Here is a 19749-nt window from a genome sequence, read left to right as displayed (position 1 = left end):
GTTTCAGGCTAAAATTCTGGTTTGTCCAAATCGAGCCCAATGTTCCCCTAAGCCTCCGAGCAATCAGTGAAGGTGTGAGGAGCCTCTGCAAATACATGACTGAATCACTAGTGACTGTGCAGCCAACATCTGGCTTCACAGAAACATTTCATACAGACAGATCAGAGGACGGGATTTCTGACACACTCATGCTTTGGATGTATCAATACAAAACAATATGTGAGGCTATAAGTCCACCAGGAAGTTGGGAACAAGCATGATTTATCTGCTGGCAAATGAATCTCCACCCCACCTAATCATTCTTTCATCTAAGTACATCTTGAGCTTCTCAGTCCTGGACATCAAAGTAGTCAATTACCGCCTCCTTGGCTATTTTCTGTAAATTACTGCTCCCAGGATTCCTGAAAAGCAAACAAATAATAATCTATCTTTTCTTTCTAGGAGAAACCAGATTCAGTTATTCAGAAAGTTAAGGATCAGCTGATTTATCATTTGTGAAGCTTTGATAAGATAGAGGGGGTCTACATGAGCTCAGAACTATTGAAATTTGGTGATGGGCACACAGGGGTTCACTATATTAATACTATTTTCTCTAATAATTTTCTACAATACAGTTTTATACAAAAGTAAAGCAAGCAAAGGGGGCAAAAAGTATAGCATAAAGAGGCCAATGACTACACATGGTTATGCCCAGGTGGTACTGGACACAGCTGTGGAGTAAGGTGTCAAATACTCCACCCATTTCCAAAACTACTGTTCATTAGACATGCAATCTGCACAGACTGGAATCTAGGCTGCCTGCTTCCCAGGGATGATCAGGGCTGACACTGGGGGCTACATGGCCCCAGCTGCTCCTGCTGGGGCTGTGTCCAATGGGCAACACCTAGGTGCTCTGTCTAGTCCCAGGGGAACAGAGATTGCTATGACCCTCATGGTTACCTTGTAAACTGCTCTACCCACGTCCCAGAGGTTTCGTGTAGGGGGTACTGCCAGGGCTTCTGTGTGGAAGGCCAGAATGGGAGTAGGGAACCCTGTGAGTTTCAGAGCAACTTTCAAGCAATGCTGCTTCATAATAGTAGGGCAGCCAGCTTCCTTCCCTGCCAGAGAAAATAGCTGGCAGACTTGCTGCTGCTTGCCAATGTGGTTTTCTTTTCTCTTTAAATCATGAATACATGTCTTGGTTGTAAAAATGACTAAAATCATATGGAAGTAGAGCAAACCGCCCGGCCGGGTGTGGCTCAGCGGTTGAGCATCGACCTAGGATCCAGGCGATCGGGGTTCAATTCCAGGTCAGGGCACATGCCCAGGTCGTGGGCTCGATCAATGACTCTCTCATCAATGATGTTTCGGTCTCTCTCTCTCCCTCTCCTTTCCTCTCTCTGAAATCAATAAAGACATATTAAAAAAAAAAAAAAAAAAAAGGTAATTTAAAAAAAAAAAGGAAGTAGAGCAAACCAGGAAAGTCCCCCTCTTTACTGACAACTCCCCCCATCAATCTCACTTCCATCCAGAGTAACTGCTGTGAACTGCATGATGTTCCTATATCATCTAGTGTGACAGGCTGAATCCACTTTCCAGTGTCTCCATCTACACCATGGAAATTATGTCATGACTGCTATCCTTGAGGGGAAGTGGGCATAACAAACATCAAATTGGGACCCCTCTGGCATGACAAATGTGTCTGACATCCAGTCAAACCTTACATATCTGAACACGGTGCCCTAAGGCCAGGCCTCAGGAGGCTGCCAATGGCTGGTACAGCCCAGAACAGCTCAGCCCTGATGGCTTCTCTGAACAGACAGGGCCCTCTGGAAAGCAGCTGAAGAATTCTTACTTGTCTGACTGTCTGTGATGAGGAATTGGTGGTGGAGGCCGTGACTGCATTTCCTTTTCAAGTATACCTGTCAGCGTGGTAGAAGGACAAACAGACTTCCCTCTGATAAAAGTCAAAACACAAAATATTGAAAAGTGAGAATTGTTTGTGGAGATAGGCAGATAGCTGGAAATCCAGTCCATGACTTTGGCACTACGATGCTACTGAGCACTCTCTGATAGGACCTGTCTCCGCTCAGACATGGTCACCTTCATTTAACCCTCGCCCCTTCCGCCCACCTCTGCTGGACCGGTTATTTGCTTTTTCTCATCTCACACTTGATCCTAGATCCTCCTTGTCCCCTCCTGTCTCACATTACTGCCCCAGTTTCCTCTGATGGCAAACACCTTGAGTCACAGTCCAGCATTCTTTGTTTCCACCATGCCAGGGCAGAAGGGAAAAAGGGACAGATGTGATGGGTAGGCACCCAACCCAGGCCCTCAGGGTCTGTTTCCTCAGCCCGAGGAATGCTTCCGCCAGTGATGGATGTGGATGTGGACAGACCCGAGGCTCATATTCTTTAGGTGGGTCTGTCCTGTGGACTGAGGCTTTGCTCTCTGGACCTTCAGACCATCTCAGAATGGCTGTCCCAGAAGCCTATTTTCCAACTATTCTTCCAGGAGAGGAAGTAAGGAAAGCAAATATTGACAGACTCTGCTTCTCAGGTCCAGTTTGCCCCACTGAGCAGCTCCTCCTATGATGGCAAGATCAGCCCACCTGACTGCAATGACTACGACGTTGCGCTTCGGTTCACTGTCATAGCTCACACTCTCCAGGCCATACACTTGGGCCAGGTCGTGGATGATCCGGCGGTGGTCTCTGTTCATGGGAGGGAAGAAGTGGCTCTTCTTACTATTCTTTCCCTGTGTTAAGGGAAAAGAAAATGATTGATGAAATCATCTTGAAAACCAAATATGTTTACAAAGGTCCTACCCTCCCTCCAGAACAGCCTGGGTCAATAGAGAGGAGGCTGAGTTTTAGAGGCCTACAGTGCAGGGCATTTCACTGACTCCCAAGCCAGCCAAGTGGTTTGGAAGGATGAGGGCTGATGCACTTCATCTACTTGTGAGCCATACAGTGGCAGCTGCGCAGGGTTAGGGACAAAGGGTAAGTGAACTAAGACTTAGACAGTGAATGGTTCCTCCTGAGGGGGCCTATAAGTAGGGGGTGAGTGATAATCCTAAGAAATGACTAAATAAATTTAAGACTTACAAAACAGGAAAATCTCACTTCCTATAAAAGTACATTCTGCACTAAAAATCATGCTTGTGCACATACAGACACACAAGCAGAGAAATACATTTGCTCAGGTTTCTTAATTAGGAGAGGAAAAATGACTCCATTCCTCCTTTGTGTTAGTATCCTGCTGGGAAGTAGGAACAAAGGGAGGAAGGGAAGGGGGCAAGACAGATGGTGGGAAGGAAACTTCATTAGGTATGAACTAAAGCAGCATCCCATCCTCACTCTAGTCCCCACTGAATGAATAGGGAGCCACTGAGGGGCTGGCTGCTTCTGACTAAAAGACTTCTTTTGCTTCAAGCTACCTCCTCAACATCCCTGGCTGCTTCCAGGACAGAGGTCTCTCTCCCTTGAGACTCCTGAGGGAGTCTATGCCATTACTCTTCAGCTCTAGTCATTTACCTTTTTATCTTTACCAAAGCGTTTCTTTCCTGCCTTTGGGGTAATAAAGAACTAGTGTGTCCTATTATACAACAGCCCTTCAGAGATCTGAGGCCCAGCCTATTTCCCTAATTATCTCACACATTCATTCAACTATTACTACTGAAATCCCTCGTCCAGGTTTCTTCACCTATTCTTAGGCACTGAACTAGGATTTTTATTTACACGTAATTTGACTGCAGGTATCTTTCCTGAACCAGGCCAGGGCTTCTGTGGATATTATTATGGCTGGGCTTTGGGGAAAGATAGGATCCTCAAAAGGAAGTTGTGACTTTTTCTACAACTATTCTACACCAACAGTTTCTGGGGCTTGATTTTTTATCAAGCTGGCTTTAGAGACACGTCCAATTGGATGTTTTGACTTCAACCTTATTCACGGCTTCCACAAGGGCTTCCAGTTCCTTCTCAACGTCACTGACAAACTTTAAGTCCTTCCTGAAATGAGAAATCACTACAGTCAACTTCATCTGTTCCTGCTCTTTGAAAATCCCTCCTGCCCACCCTCTCTGTTTATAAAGCACAGACAATGGACAATGTGGGCAGAAAAACTGCAGAGGTTAGGAACTGTCAGATAACAGAATGCTGACTGTGATCAAACTAAGAAAGAGAAAAAGAAAAAAAAAATATGAGAAAGGAGAAGATGGAAGAAGAAATAGCCAGTGGAGGGCCAGGAAATAGGTGGAAAATAAGAGCTGTTACTGCTCAAGTGAAGATCCCTGTGACTGAGACCTGGGTGGACAAAGTTGGAATTTGTCCAGAGATTTTAGGCTAGTCCAGCCCTAGGGAGTCCCAAACTCCTACCATAGGGCCACACATACACACATTCCAAGTTCAATTCTATAAGGGGATAGTTCTGAGAAACTGAGAGAAGGATTTTTATTAAATATCATATAATCTCCTATAATAGATATATAAACTTTAACTGGCTCAATCACAGAGGAGTATCAGTTACATCATAAAAGACCAAACACTCTTATAAGCCACAATTAAGAAAGTAGATAACGCCCTAGCCGGTTTGGCTCAGTGGTTAGAGCATTGGCCCCTGGACTGAAGGGTCCCGGGTTCGATACCAGCCAAGGGCATGTACCTCGGTTGCAGGCTAGATCCCCAGCACATGCAGGAGGCAACCAGTCAGAGAGAGAGAGAGAGAGAGAGAGAGTGTGTGCGTGTGTGTGTGTTGTGTCTCTCCCTTCTACTCTCTCTGAAACAGCAATGGAAAAAATATGGTGAGGATTAAAAAATAATACAGCTCAATTTAAAAAAAAAAAAGAAAGTAGGTAACAAGTTACATACCTGGCATCTTCTTTCAAACTGTCGCTAAATTTTGATGCTGAAGAACGTACATTGAAAGGATCAGAATCATCGCTGATATGAAATGCCTCTGCTAACTGCCTGAAAGTAAGAGAGAAGTATGTAAATAAAAGAAAGGGGGTGAAAACTATCTTATAGTAACACAGAGTGCTCACCATGTCCTAAGTTCTTTACACATTAATGATCTCATTTCAGTAAACCCGATTATTAAGGAAGGAATAATAACAACTTGGGACTAGATATAATATTGTCTTCATAGAAGAAAATAAACAAGACAGATCTATGTGGGTCTGAATAAGCCATAGGCTAAGATGGGGGACTTAGATTTTTTGGTGAAGAGAAGGCTGGGGGATTGAGAGCATTGGAAATGATCAATGTGGGATGACATTCTTTGAGGTTTCACCTACACATCAGATACATTAAGTGGGTCTATAAATATCACATTTAGAAAGTCTGGAAAATAAAGAATTCTACTAACAACATAAGCACTGCATTTTAATACATTTCCTTTCAGATTTCCCCCCCATAAATACACTGAAATCAGTGTATATAAAACTTTGCATCTTTTTCGCCCCATCATTATATGATTAGCTTTCCTCACATTACTATTTGGTTTTCACACATACTGTTTTAAGAGCTGCATAATCCTCCAATTATGTATATCCCACAACTTAAACATTCCTCATTTAGGGTTCTTTAACAGTTCTCTAGTTTCTCAGTATTATAAATGACACAATTAATATCTTTGAGCAAAAAGCTTTTAAGATTATTTCTCTGGAAAATGTTTCCAGGTGTGGGATTACTGGGTTAAACAGTATGGACCTCAGACCCTTAGTAATCATGTTTCAAATGGCCCCCACAACTGCCTGTGATGTGACCTTCTGTGTTTTCACTACAGCATTTCTGAATACTCAGGACTCTTAGTTCACAATTTGCAGCTGAGAACACTGTAACTGATGGTTCTCAAAGAGCAAGAGTTTTGAATAGCAGTTATTACAAAGTTATAGGGGTCAAACCAAGGGAAATTTGGCAGTGCTATTAATCATCATATTACCTTCTACATATATAGCCACTTAAAGAAGGGTACTGTGAACAACTGTTCAAAGTCCAACTTCAACGTAAAACAGAACTATACTTTGTCTGTATTTGTCTGTTTCTGTTTTTCCATTTCTTGAGCTGGTGCTGATTATAACATTATTTACTTTGTTTGTTATGACTCACTGATCTGTGTACTTCTGATCTTCTGTATGTATATTATGCTTCAACATAAAAGTTCATTAAAAAAATTTTAAGCCTCTTACCTCCAGTGGAATCAGGAAGTCTGCTAGTCATGAACAATTACGCTGTACGGCATGCGATGTTTACACCATGCCCAAAACTACATAAGCTCATGTTTCGGAAATATGCTGAAATCGTGTTAAGTGGTTTATCCTTAGATACTTCAGTTCTTGATGATCAAATTTCTCCTGCTCTCCAATAGCAGCAAAAGACTAGGAGCAGGTACTGAGTGAATGCTTGAGGGGCTGCTCCCTCCCACTAGTTTCACAGAGCTCAAGGACAATGAGATAAACAGCAGCTGACACTACTTACTTTTTCCTTTCTAAGGCTGAACACTCCTCATCACACTCCAACCTTGAGAAATGAAAAAAATAAAGTCAGGGCACACGTTTCACAGTTTCTATCTAGCAATAAAGCTCTTAGTCAGTCAACCTGGAAACAGAGCAGACTCTAGGCCAGAGGATGGCTGGATGAGGTCCTTCTCAAGGAAAGGTGGGTAGGCCCCTGGGTTATGAAAGTCTAGCAATCCTCAGAAGGGCCTCAGAGTGTCCCCTGCCAGCTTAGCCCCCCAAAATGCTCCCAGTGCTACCTCCGCCTCCTGACATAGCTACCACTCTGGTTCTCTGTTCTCCAGTGGGTCGAGATGGACACATCTATGCCTCTGCTTCCTCTGGCTACTTGCTGGAGTAAGGCCTAGAAAAGTCTCCTCTGGTCTCAGCTATACAATGAGTAAGATTCATTGGATTGGATTGTGTGTGACTCTTAATATCAAATGTCTGTTGAACATTTACTATGTATACAAGGCTTTACTGTGAGGGATTGAGAAATGAATTGTTCCTGCCCTCTGGAAATTAAGCCTAATAGGAAAAAGAAGGCATAGCCACACATTTAAAAAATTACCTGGCTTGGTGAATTTCCTTCTTAGTAATTAAGTTGCTGATTTCCACTGAATCTCCAAGCTGCATGTCTGTTATTTTAGAGGCCATGGAAATAGCAGCTATTCTGAAGTATAAAAAAGGGAAGAAAAGACATTAGTTTCACAAGAACCTCCTCATACTAGGCACAGAGAAGACTTCTTTCAAGGACTATCTACCACTCAACAATTTGTGTGGGCTTGAAAGCCCATCTATTAGAAACTACTTACACCCTTATGTCATATCTCCTCAATTAAATTCTAAAGCAGTTCCACAGGACGGTAATCTACTCCTCAGTACCACTTAAACATCCAGGCCAATGCCTGGCATTCTGGGAGTATCCAAACACAGTCACTCTGATGTCTGCATACTCCTAGAGTCCTATCTCCATGGCACATCTCTGCATGTAATCAGATACACACAACCATCCATTCCTAACACCTTCATCTCTGTACTCAGATCCCTGTGTGAACAAATGGGTCCCAAGATTTCTGGAGGCTGCAAGGACATTCAGAAACCCCCACACCAGGGGAAGAGCACAGGACTTGGTCCTAGCTGTGTCACAAGTGGTAGGGCATTAAAGCAATTCACACAACTTCAGGACATTTCTCCTTCTGATCTCATGGTGTAATAAGAACAAAAAGGAAAGAGGAAGAGGAGGAGGAGAAATAAAGAGGCTACTTTACAAATTAAAGTTCAGGAAGAAAAGGTACATAAAGTAGTACCTTTTCTTTGAACAAGAAAAACAAAATTCAAGAAAATTTACTTTAAAAACTTTTCAAATTTACAAAAGTTGCAAGGATCCTACAATAAATACATGTATTCTCTTTACCTAGATCCACCAATTATTACCATTTAGATCATGCTACCTTTGATAAGTACTGGATGCTTCAGAGCAAATCATGATATCTTTTCTTCTTCCACATTCACACTGCAGCTCAATCTGAAATAAGATTAACATGGAGAGACTTTTAGTACACGGAAACCATGTGAATAGGCAGCTTTCACTTTTAAAGCCTCTTTCAAAAAAAACCATGGCAGAGAACAGAGACAGTGAGGGGCTTCCCTCCGGGATGGAGGAAGTTAACCACACATGCAAACTGATTATGTGGTAGTTGACATGCCCCTTTCTGGGAACTACTCTTGTCCTTAATCCCATCTAAAAGGACAGGCCTAGGATGGAGTTTTTACCACTGAACCAGAGGTACACATTTGACCCAGGACCAACTATACCTCATCCTGCTGCTTTCACCTCCTCAGGGAGGCCTTGCTTAATCCCTCAGACCACGTTAGTGCCCTTCTCACATACTCTCATAGCTCCCTCTACAAAGGTGTCATACTCCTTTATGACACTTACAACATTCATAATTATCTGAGTAATTAATTAGTGAGTATCTCTCCCATCTAACTGAAGGGACCATGTGTCTCCTGTTCACTGGTATAGTCCCAGCACCTAGCACAACATCTTACACAAAACAGACCCTTATATATTTAAAAGGCCATCTCAAGGTGGGCCAAAAGAAATCTATACAATTTATTCCACCTTTCTCTTGCCAACTTAACTTGTAGTCTCTTGGAACCAATGACCTCTGATTAGGATGTGTGCCCAGGAAGCGCTGTAGGCAGTACTGGACTCATTCATTAGCAGCCCCAGAACCAGAGTCAACACCTCATCTGGAGCCAGGAATACACACCTTGGCTTTGCAAGCAGTCATGGGGCAGGGTGAGCTGAGGTGGCAGGGTGCCATACACGGGTGGCCACAGTCAGCTCTGGGGGTGGTGCAGGGCTGCTTACAGGCCTCATCCACAAGACACTCTCCTTTGTGACAAAGTCTCTGACACTTGTGCATCCCACACGGTAGTGCAGCATTGCAGGGTAATCCGCAAGAGATATCAACCAGGTGACACGGGATGTTGCTTCGTAACTAGGAAACACAGAAGTAGTCAGATTCTCATCTCCATGTGGGATTTGGGATGAGTTTTAACTTCCTATCCAAACATTTCTAAACTTTCAAAATGAACTTTTTTTCAAAAAGTTATTTTTATCTGAAAAAATTAGGCCGATTTTCAAAGTCTGAAAAGTTAGTTTGAAAAAAAAACCAATTCTGAACCTTATTTAATAATGCTTGTTAGGACCCAAAAGGATGTGTGGGAATAGCCAAGTGTGACCTGGGACATAAACTTCCCAAGGTGGGTAACAAGCATGTGAAGCCACGTAACTAGGGAGTATTTGAAAATGTTATGACCAACTGGGAGGATCAGATAATCTTTTCGGTCCTTTGCAAACACTTAGGGCACTGAGTTGACAATCCTGAGAGCCCCTAGGGGGATCGATGGTCCATAGTTTCAAGACTACTGGCGGGGCTGTTTTTTGTTGTTTTTTATTGATTTGAGAGAGAGGGGGAGGGGAAGAGAGAGAGAGAGAGAGAGAGAGAGAGAGAGAGATCAATTTGTTGTTCCACTTATTTATGCATTCATTGGTTGATTCTTGTATGAGCTCTGACAGGGAATCGAACCTACAACCTTGGCATATCGGGATGACGCTCTAACCGAGATACCTGGCCAGGAGAGGACTGTTTTATGTAATTAAATATTCAACTTTCCTAACTCATGGTCTCCACAGCTTTACATAGCTCTGTCTTTAAAAAGTTAAAAATCAATAGGCCAGGCCCGGCCGGGCGTGGCTCAGTGGTTGAGCGTCGACCTGGGATCCAGGCGATCGGGGTTCGATTCCCGGTCAGGGCACATGCCCGGTTGCGGGCTTGATCAATGACTCTCTCATCATTGATGTTTCTATCTCTCTCTATCCCTCTCCTTTCCTCTCTCTGAAATCAATAAAGATATATTAAAAAAAAAAATTTAAAAAAAAAAATCAAAAAAATCAATAGGCCATGTAACCCCCAACTCATTTTTTCTTAGAAATTGCTTCCTTCCAGGATCCCTCACTCCAGGAAAAAGATGCAGGAATTTTATTGCTGTGAAACCAAAGGTTACTTTTATATAATCACTCAACTTCTTTCAAGTACTCTCAAAATGAGAAATATACTTTGGCTCTAGTGACACATAACTATTACTCTTGAAGAAGACTCTGAAGGCTAGGGTATAAATGCTTGTAACACTCTGGAATCAGTATTTTGGTAGATTGTAGTTCCCACTCATTAAAAACTTACTCTACTACCAGGGCGCTGGGAATAATTTTTGCACATTCTGTGCCCTCTGTCCCCTGCCCCGAAGACTTGGTTATATTTACATTACCCTTTAGGACATTATTTCCTAATATATGTATAGTATATAGTTACACAACCTATACCTTAATTTAAAAAAGTGTCAATAGCAAACTTCTGCTTCTTGGGAGTATTAATTTTGAGAAACAATGAGACTAACAATTCAAAGTAATTCAATAAAAATAAATCTCTGGTTGAAATAATGAACATGAGAAAACTTACCTCATGTTTGCCCATGCACCATTTCTGAGTTAGGAAAGTACAAGGGGGACACTTCTCTTCGCTATGACAAGAATGATATACTATAGAAAGAGAGAGGTAAAATTAGGAACAATGTTTAAATAAAGCCACATAAACTATTATACATGTCATAATGGCATATAACAGGGAACTTAAAAAAAAATTATCTTTATTGTTGAAAGTATTACAGATTACCCCCTTTTTCCCCACACTGATCCCCTCCACCCCCCACCCCTGGCCTTCTCCACACTATTGTCTGTGTCCATGGGTTATGCATATAGGCATATCAGTTCTTTGATTAATCTCTTTTAAACTTAGAGTACTCTTAAAAATGGTTATAGGAAAGTAAAAAGTAGCTGGTTTTATGTTAAAGTGTTGAAGGATGAGCATGAGTGAGAAAAAGAAACCCAACTGAGGGGGACAGACATGCCAAACACAGAAGCAGAGAGGGAGGCAGCTTTCCTGTTCCATTTCCTGCATCCAAGCCCCATGGTCTGTCCATTCTACTCAGTCATTCTTTTGACCCTACCTTACACAGCAACTGCTCACTTCTGCTCAGACATCTTTGTTACTCATCCACCTAATATGCTTCTGCTGACTCCTTTCAATTTCCTTGCTGCCCGTAAGAGGCAGTTCATTCAAACTCATGTCCTACAACAAAGCCTTCCTTAGCTGACCACACCCTGCCCTGAGCTCTCTTACACTCCCCCATGTCTTAGTTCTTACGCCGATGGCTTGATGCCATGCTATCTGGCCCATCTTCATGTAATGGTTAGTTGTGTCATGTGTACTAAATCACCATCCTCTTCCTCTCAGGGAGAACATAAGAACCTCAAGGTCATGGGATATTTTTTCTTCCTCTAAACCTCCCTCTGTGTCTCACACCATGCTGGATATACAACACCCCCGCCCCCCAAAAGTTAAATGAATGCTGAACAAAATCAGGCTAAAACCATAAAACTCACAAATGATTAAGCTCATATTATGGACATTAACCAGCAGGATTTGGACTTCATCTGTAACATCTGCAATTGCGTGTAAAGGAGGGAGTGGATGAGTATTGGCTTGGGCATTTATTTCACATTGGTGTAAACACGATAGCAGGGGCTTGCAGACTAAGCTGGGAGGGCCATCCTAAGGTCCCCAGAGAAGGAACTTTTCACTTCAAAAAGAACTTACTGGTGGGTGGAGGGAGAAGAGGGTATGGGGAAGGGATAAATGGTGATGAAAAAATAACGTAAAATAAATTTAAAAATAATTTACTTAGTTCTTTTTTACTTTATTAACTTAAAAATTGAGAACTAGTTGCCTATTTGTCAGTCTGAATCAGATGGCCAGAGTTACTGTAAGTATCGAATCTGGTGACTTGAGTAATTTCAGGTTTGCCTCTGGGACTAGGTAAAATGAAAAGATGGGCCTGATATGGTCCTAGAGGAACACCAGTGACTAGCTTGGATATGAAAAAATGGGTGATAATAAGTAGCTTTTGGCCTGGTGTCTGCAGCAGACCATCAAAGAGAAACTGGAAACAACTTAAATGTCCAGCAATGTAAAATCGACTGAATAAGTTATGGTCCACCTATGCAACAGAACACTCCATTGCCATTGAAAAAATCTCTTTGTAAAAAATATTCATTGATAAGGAGAGACTAAAATTATAATAAGGGGAAAATGCTAGTTAAAATGAGTAAGTTCAAGAGAATCCCACCTTTATTTTAGGGGGGGAAAAAAGCAAATGTAAATTTTACTCATAAAAAAAGGTCCCCCAAAATACACATTAAGTTTAATTCCTAAAAGATAACATAAATATTTCAATCTTTTGACTTTATCTCTATTTTTTCTTTCTTTTTATATAATAAACATACATTGCTTCTATAACAACAGCAAAACACAAGTTACTTTTAATTTTGTAAAAAGATGCTCAACTTTGAAACATGCACCAAAAGAGGGAGCCACAAAGTAAGAAAAAACCTCCCTAAAAGACAAGACCAGCAAGGGCTTCTGACTTTTCAGGTGTGTTTGGTATCTGCAGAGTAAAGCAATGAAGGGCACTGTGATCCCCAGCTGTGGTACCAATCACAGGCCCACCTCCACAGAAGCAGCCCCGCACAACTCTGGGAGTAAGGGGTGCCATCACAGGATGACGTCAGAGCAATGAAGACCATCATGCAACATTCTAAATGATATGGTGTGAGCAGGCTGTAAGGTACAGAGGCAAGGGGATGGGACCCACCTGGATGGTCACACTGATGGACTCTGGCGCAGGTTTGGGTACACTCAGGGGGCCTGGTACCACAGGGAACTGGAGGGTAGATCACCGATGCACCACAGTGGCAGGTTAATTCATCAAAACCTGGTGGAGCAGTGGGTGAAACAAAATAACCTTTCATGAGTCTGGGATGAGCATACACATATTTTACACACACACCCATACACTTCTTTTCTTTTTTGGGCTTTTATTTCTAGAGAAGAATTGGCTATTTTTTTTAAAAAGAAGTTTTTATTTTGTGAAAGTTGAGCTGATGACAAAGGAGCAGACAGATATGAAGTGTTTCATTTTTACCTACAATTAACTCTAAGACCATGAATCCAAGACAGTTTTATATGTATTTTTATAAACAAGAGATCTACAGGCTGTCTCTTTTTGAGAGAACAAGGAGGCTTCCACTATAGGTACACTTTTTAAAAAAAACTCTTTTAGTTAGGAAAGTGGATAGAGATTATGCGAGCTACAGGTAGTTTACAAACATATAAAAATATACATTTGAATATAAACCCCAGAGAGCCACTGAAGCCATTCAAGAAATTCTTATAGGTATAATCAACATCTATGGTGCTTGAAATACAAAGTTGAAATGAAGCACAGAGCTATATCTGAGTTCATCAGGCACAGTTCACAAGCCAAATCAAAATTAGAGCTCACACGGGACAGCTCTAACAAGCAGCCCACTTTGTCAAATTGTGCTAATCCTTAGACCCAAGGGGAGCCAGTTCTCCAACTCTGGGCCTTGGTAGAGATCAGGCCCTTGGCCATGGTTCTCAACTAGGGCTCTAGAGTTTGGAAACCCAGGGTCCTCCTAGTCCTAGACCTATTACTTACTTGCTCAGGGACTGTGGGCAAGTCCCTCTGAGCTTTCTTTTGATCAAATTGGGAATACCGAACTTTGATCTATCCACTCAACAAGCTTATTTTGAGGAGCTAATATATGTGAAATAGCTAGGTAAAGGGTAAGGGGCCATGTATGTTTTATTATAGAACTCCAAAGCAGTGACTCAACTCCTTTTTGAAATAAGGGAAGCCTAGCATTCTAGAGAAGACATTTTGGGAAACCCTGATTTAGGCCAATCTTTTAATGCAACAGTTCTAAAAGTGTGCTCTGTTGATCCCTAGGGATCCCTGAGAGCCTTTTAGGAAGTCCACAAGGTCAAAATTGTTTTCATAATACTAAGATATTATTTACTTTTTCCACTATGTTCACACTTGCATTGTTGGTGCAAAAGCAAAAAAAACCTGCCATGGCCTTAGTGTAAATCAAAGAAGGAGCATCAAACTATAATCATTGTATTTTTCATTGCCAAGCACTTAGAGTAAATTTAAAAATGTCAGTTTCACTTAAGGAAGTCCTTGATGAAGCAGTAAAAAAATAATCTTGAATCTGTGTTTTTTTTTTAATTTTCATTAAATTTATTGGGGTGACATTGGTTAATTAAAAAAAAACTTAAGCCCTGGCTGGTTAGAGCATAGGCCTGTGCACTAAAGAGTTGTGGGTTCAATTCCCGGTCAAGGGCACATAGCTGGGTTGCAGGCTCAATTCCCAGCCCTGGTTGGGGTACATGCAGGAGGCAACCAATCAATGTGTCTCTCTTACATCTCTCTCTATCTCTCTTCCTCCCTCCCTCCCTTCCTCCTTTCCACTCTCTCTGAAAAGCAATGGAAAAAATATCATCGGGTAAGGATTAAAATAAATAAATAATTGTTCTTTATGTTAGCATGAAATAGATAATTACAATTTTTAAAAAATGAATAAATCAGTATTTTAAAAATTTCTCAGTTTTAATTTCCCATATGATAAATACACAGTAGAACCTCAGTTCTCAAACTTAATTTGTTCCAGAAGGCTGTTTGAAAATCAAATCATTTTATCCCATTAGAAATAATGTAAATTGAATTAATCCATTCCAGGCTCCCAAATGATTCCATTTTAACCTTTTCTACATACAGTACATGTCTAATGTACTGTTTAATCTATAGACAAACACTATAAAAACAGAAAGGACATGAAATGTAAATGAAAATTTAACAAAAAGGAAATGGAATGTACAGTAAAAAAAGAAAATTTAATAACTATAACTCACATAAAAAGAGCTCTTTAGGGTTCTTGATAAATGTTAAGAGTGCAAATAAGTTCTATGGTCAAAAAGTTTGCAAACTGCTGCTAATAATATAGAGTAGTGATTTTCAACCAATATACCACAAGAATTTTTAAAACATGCAATACCTGATTATTTAGTCAGGGGCACTGACCTTTTTTCCCTTAGACTGTCAAAAAAATGACAACAGCCAACACAACAATAGCTGTCTGGTGTGAATGCCCTGTCTTGAACCATAAATATATAGGTAATATAAGAGTTGCATCTTACTGGTCACGTAGCGTAAGGTTGTGTCCTACTGTAAATCAATCAAAATTATACCTTTTTGTTTTTTGGTCAGATCATCAAAAAATATATTTTTTGGTGTGCTGCAGATTTTTAGTAATTGGTTTATGCATGCCATGAGATGAAAAAGGTTGAAAATTGTTGATAAAGAGAAGGGGTGGGGAATCTTTTTTCTGCCAAGGGCCATTTGGATATTTATAACATCATTTGCTTGCCATACAAAATTATCAACTTAAAAACTGGCTATGAAAAAAGCTCCTAGATTTACTGAATTTCGAGTTCCACCTGAGGTTGCCTTGGCAGGACCAGAGTGAATGATTTCACGGGCTGTATAATGATGTTCCCCACCTCTATATAGAGAAAGAATAATTACTGAGGACAGGACCTGGGTCTATAATATATAAAGAGGCAGAGAGCAAAAGAGGTACCCATTAATGAACCAGACTCCATCTTAGGATCACTGCCTACATCCCAAGTTTTGTACATTCAGGGAAAACAATACAGCACTAGGAATAACTATTTTAAAAAACTTAATATATCTGAAATATTAAGGCTTATTAGTTCAGTAATTCATACTAATCTAAGCATATCATTCTTTCAAAATATATTATGCCTAAGTTTCTAAAAACTTCTTATAATAAAGTATACAGTGAAGACACTCACTGGCTTGCCAGCATGTCTGGCAGTTCCCGCGATGACAAGGTTCTTCACATCTATGAAGGCCACAACGGAGTTTCCTCCCACAAATCAAAGGACATTTGTGCTCCTTATCCTAGGAAGAGAGTTACATTTGTTTACAAAATTATCTCTATTTTATTATCCATAAACAAGATTAATAATTTAAAAAAAAGCTCTCTACATTTACGGATGAAATGTCTAGATTAGCTTCAAAATAATCAGGGGAGGTGGAGTTAGTGGAGATGTGGATGAAACAAGATTAGTCATGAGCTGACCACTACTAAAGTTGGATACTGGGTATATGGGACTCAGACTAGTCTCTTTGCTATTGTATATGTTAGAAATTTTCAATAACAAGAGGAAGCCTTTCCTTCAAACACTGGTTTATAAATAAGTCTTGATATAGTGTACAATTCCATCACTCTTCATGTCAATAAAATTTAAAAGTAACAATTATATATTTTTTATATATATATACATATACACACATACATGTGTGTATATGTGTATATATGCACTACCTCACTATTGTACTATTACCTTGTAAACACACATGTGCTCACGGGCATGCACAAACAACAAGATAACACAGTACGAAGTGCTTCCTTTATTTAGTTCCATAGAAGTGAGTATTTCAGATAGCTAAAACTTGCTTCTTTCAAAAATGCCACACTTATTTTGCCTACCAACTTGACCCAAGGAGTAAATGAAACCTGAAGCCCTAGTTGGTAAGGACAGGCCAGTTTGTGTGCTGAGATAGCACACAATCTCCTATAGAGAACTGTATGCTCATATAGTGACTATCTTGGGCTCTGGGGCCTGAGGCCTCTGTCTTTCTTCTTTCTCTTTCTCTGTGTTGCCACTGGCTGGCATTTTAACCTTACTGAGGTCAGTTTGATCTGGGCAGCTCTCTGACTCCTGCTCAGGGGACCCTTTCCAGTGTTTTCTAAATCTCCATTGCATTTCAGATGGCTGAGGCTTCCAGAAGCCCAGCCCCTAGATGAATGCAATCTGATTGTGTCTAATGATAGGTCCACTTACCACACAGCATATCTCATTACATTTATGCCGTCCACACAACCGTTTCTTGTTACACCGCTTGTCACACATAAATGTAGCATCTGCTGTGGCCAATTAAAAAGAAAAACAAAGGATATAAGCATTCATTAAAAAATATATGACTACAGGCTTAAGAAATACAAAGGTAATAATATAAATAAGTGGTAAAAATGTTATAGTGAAAAGGCACATTAAAATAAGATACCATTTTTCACTTGTCAGATTGTCAAAAAACAGAAAACAGGAAGACTAATTAATATATAGTATGGGTGAAGGTGTGAAGAAAAGGCACGCATACTTAGTGGATAAGAGTATAAACCTTTGGAGTACATATGTATCTATTAAAAATTTAAATGGTAATTTCCATTTTAAAGAATTCTTCCTACAGATATACTTTCGAAAAAGCCAGGACACTAAGAGCCCAAGCAACAACAACAACAAACAAAAATTAGACTTCATCAAAATTAAAAGCTTTTGTGCATCAAGGGACACTTTCAAGAAAGTAAAAAGATTTCCCCATTTGACTCCCACATTTTCTCCTAATAACAGATGTTAGTGGCTGTGCTTATGAGACCGATTAAAACTGCCATGACCTGAAGAGAGAGGATTTACTTGTGTTCTCCTCCTATATGAGATGAATGAAGGGAAAAAAGTGAAAAGACAACACACAATGGGAGAAAGCATTTGCAAATCATGGCTCCTAAGGTCCTAGGATCCAAAATATATAAAGAACTCTTACAACTCAATAACAATACAATTTAAAATGGGTAAAGGACTTGAGCACTCTTTTCCAAAGAAGATATACAAATGGCCAAGTACATGAAAAAAGCTCAACATCATTAGTCATTAGGGAAATGAAAATCAAAACCACAATATATAACACGTCATACCCACTTAGGACAGACATAATAATAATTATGAAAATAAAAACAGGAAATAACAAGTGTTAGAGAGAAATTGGAACCCTCACTGCTGGTGAGAATGTAAAATGGTATAGCTACTATGGAAAACAGTATGGCAGTTCTTAAAAATTACCATATGGTCCAGCAATTCCACACCTAGGTATAGACCCAAAAGAATTTAAAACAGCTATATAAATAAGACTTGTGTACAAAAAAGTTCATAGCAGTGCTATTCACAACAGCCAAAAGAGGAAAACAACCCAAATGTCCGTCAACAGATGACTGGATAAACAAATTGTGTACGTATATCTATACAATGGAATTATTTAGTCATAAAGAGAAATGAAGTACTGATGTGCTACAATATGGATGAACCTTGAAAACATGATAAGTGAAAGTTTTAAAAAGTAGGACAAAATGGTTATTGCATTATTTGTAATGTAAAAAAATTGGAGACAGTCTAAATGGCCACCAAAAGGGCAAATAATGAACTATACTATAGTATACCCACATAGGGAATACTCTGTAAGACAGAGAGCAATACACACTGATATGGAAAAATGTCTTTGACACATTATCAAGGAGAAAAATACCCAAATTATAAACAGTATTTTTAGTATGAACATAAGTTTAAAGGGGAAACCAAAACTATACTAGCATGTGTACATGTCTGTGTGAACACAGAAATATATCTGGACCCATATTCAACAAACTAATAATGATAGTGATTTCATCAGGGGAAAATGGGGTGAGGGTGTATTTTCACTTTCAAAGTGCATTAATGTAAGTTTTTCAAATTATGTTTTTAATAATCAAAATTTTGACTGAGGTTTTGAGGCAGATATTTCTGGTTAGCTTCTGAACAGCCACTCTCCACCTTCTTCAGGTTAACAGGTCCTTAATTTTGTTCGGAAATTGGGCGCCCATGGGCTCCTGGGTTTCAGAGGTGTATGTTGACTAGTCTAGTCTGTCATGATAATCCCATTCCCCTGGTTAGTGAAGGATTCAGGCAGAAGCATGTGATATAAAGTATACTGAGAACCTTTTTTTTTTTTGAATCCTCACCTAAGGATATGTTCATTGATTTTGAGAGAGAGAAGGGGGGGTGCAGAGCAACACTGACGTGAGAAACATCTTTGGTTGCCTTCCGCATGCACCTCAACTGGGGATAGAACCCACAATCTTTTTGGTGCATGGGATGACGCTCCAACCAAGCCACCTGGCCAGGGCTTGAGAGCCTTTTAGGACTCTTCTTGCTCTTAAAAAGAAAGAGAAGTTTAAGAATCTCCCTTTCTTTCCTTTATATGTTGTTGGATCAGAACTCAATGTGTGGAATTGACGTAGCTAACTTTATACCAATGAGGGGAAAACCAAGAAAATCATAAAGGAGTTGAACTGAATCTTGGAATCATTGAGCTTAGAATTAAACAACCTTGGACTTGTTCTGCCTCCAGACTTTCTGTTATGTGAGACAGTAAGCTCACTTATTGCTAAAGTCACTTCTCCTTGGGTTTGCAGTCAGAAGCATCCAAACCAATTAGCTTTCTTCCTGACCAGAGAAAGAGCTTTTATTTTGTACACATTTGTCTTCTATCACTTTTCAAAAAAGGTTTCAAGGTGGCTTAAACAAAAGACTGTAATGGTTAGCAAAACAGGAACAGAACCATAATATAATGGGACATCAGGATCAAGGACAAAGGAAGAAACAATATTCAATGTTAAGAAGGCTGCTGGCTTAGTCCCTGTTCCAGGTTTCCAATATCCTATCAAACTTTAAGGGGATCAAGCATCGGAGTCTGTGTAAAAATTTTGCTTCATTAGCCCTGGCTGGTGTGGCTCAATTGGTTCTGTGTTGTTCCATGCACCAAAAGGTTGCCAGTTCCATTCCAGGTCAGGGTACAAGCCTGGGTTGCAAGCCTGGTAGGGGGTGTGCA

At 40.2% G+C, this 19749-nt stretch overlaps 1 protein-coding gene and 1 non-coding gene across 4 annotated transcripts in view; one reads left to right on the top strand and one right to left on the bottom strand.

Annotated features, from left to right (window-relative positions):
* The window catches only part of NFX1 (nuclear transcription factor, X-box binding 1), a 57996-nt gene that overhangs the window by 2712 nt on the left and 35535 nt on the right, over positions 1–19749 (bottom strand). Inside the window, exons 12-24 of one of the 3 annotated variants that reach the window (XM_016222940.2) lie at positions 16896–16978; positions 15840–15948; positions 12754–12873; positions 10503–10582; positions 8751–8981; positions 7926–7999; positions 7043–7144; positions 6455–6496; positions 4847–4945; positions 3922–3988; positions 2591–2736; positions 1835–1936; positions 293–401 (exon numbers count right to left, since the gene is read on the bottom strand). In XM_016222940.2, the coding sequence (XP_016078426.2) occupies positions 329–401; positions 1835–1936; positions 2591–2736; positions 3922–3988; positions 4847–4945; positions 6455–6496; positions 7043–7144; positions 7926–7999; positions 8751–8981; positions 10503–10582; positions 12754–12873; positions 15840–15948; positions 16896–16978 (1328 nt within the window). In that variant the 3' untranslated portion in view covers positions 293–328. Of the gene's footprint in view, positions 1–244; positions 402–1834; positions 1937–2590; positions 2737–3921; positions 3989–4846; positions 4946–6454; positions 6497–7042; positions 7145–7925; positions 8000–8750; positions 8982–10502; positions 10583–12753; positions 12874–15839; positions 15949–16895; positions 16979–19749 lie in introns of those variants that run through there. The other 2 variants (XM_016222939.2, XM_016222942.2) reach the window with 2 other exon arrangements.
* Positions 17426–17565, top strand: LOC148091838 (small nucleolar RNA SNORA29). Its single transcript, XR_015715457.1, has one exon. It is a non-coding gene; the product is annotated as a small nucleolar RNA SNORA29 (small nucleolar RNA).

The sequence above is a fragment of the Miniopterus natalensis genome, chromosome 12 (genome assembly GCF_054644295.1).
Source record: "Miniopterus natalensis isolate mMinNat1 chromosome 12, mMinNat1.hap1, whole genome shotgun sequence".
NCBI classification, from domain to species: domain Eukaryota; kingdom Metazoa; phylum Chordata; class Mammalia; order Chiroptera; family Miniopteridae; genus Miniopterus; species Miniopterus natalensis.
The sequence above is the reverse complement of the archived record's forward strand: the minus strand, read 5'-3'. Positions and strand labels throughout refer to the sequence as shown.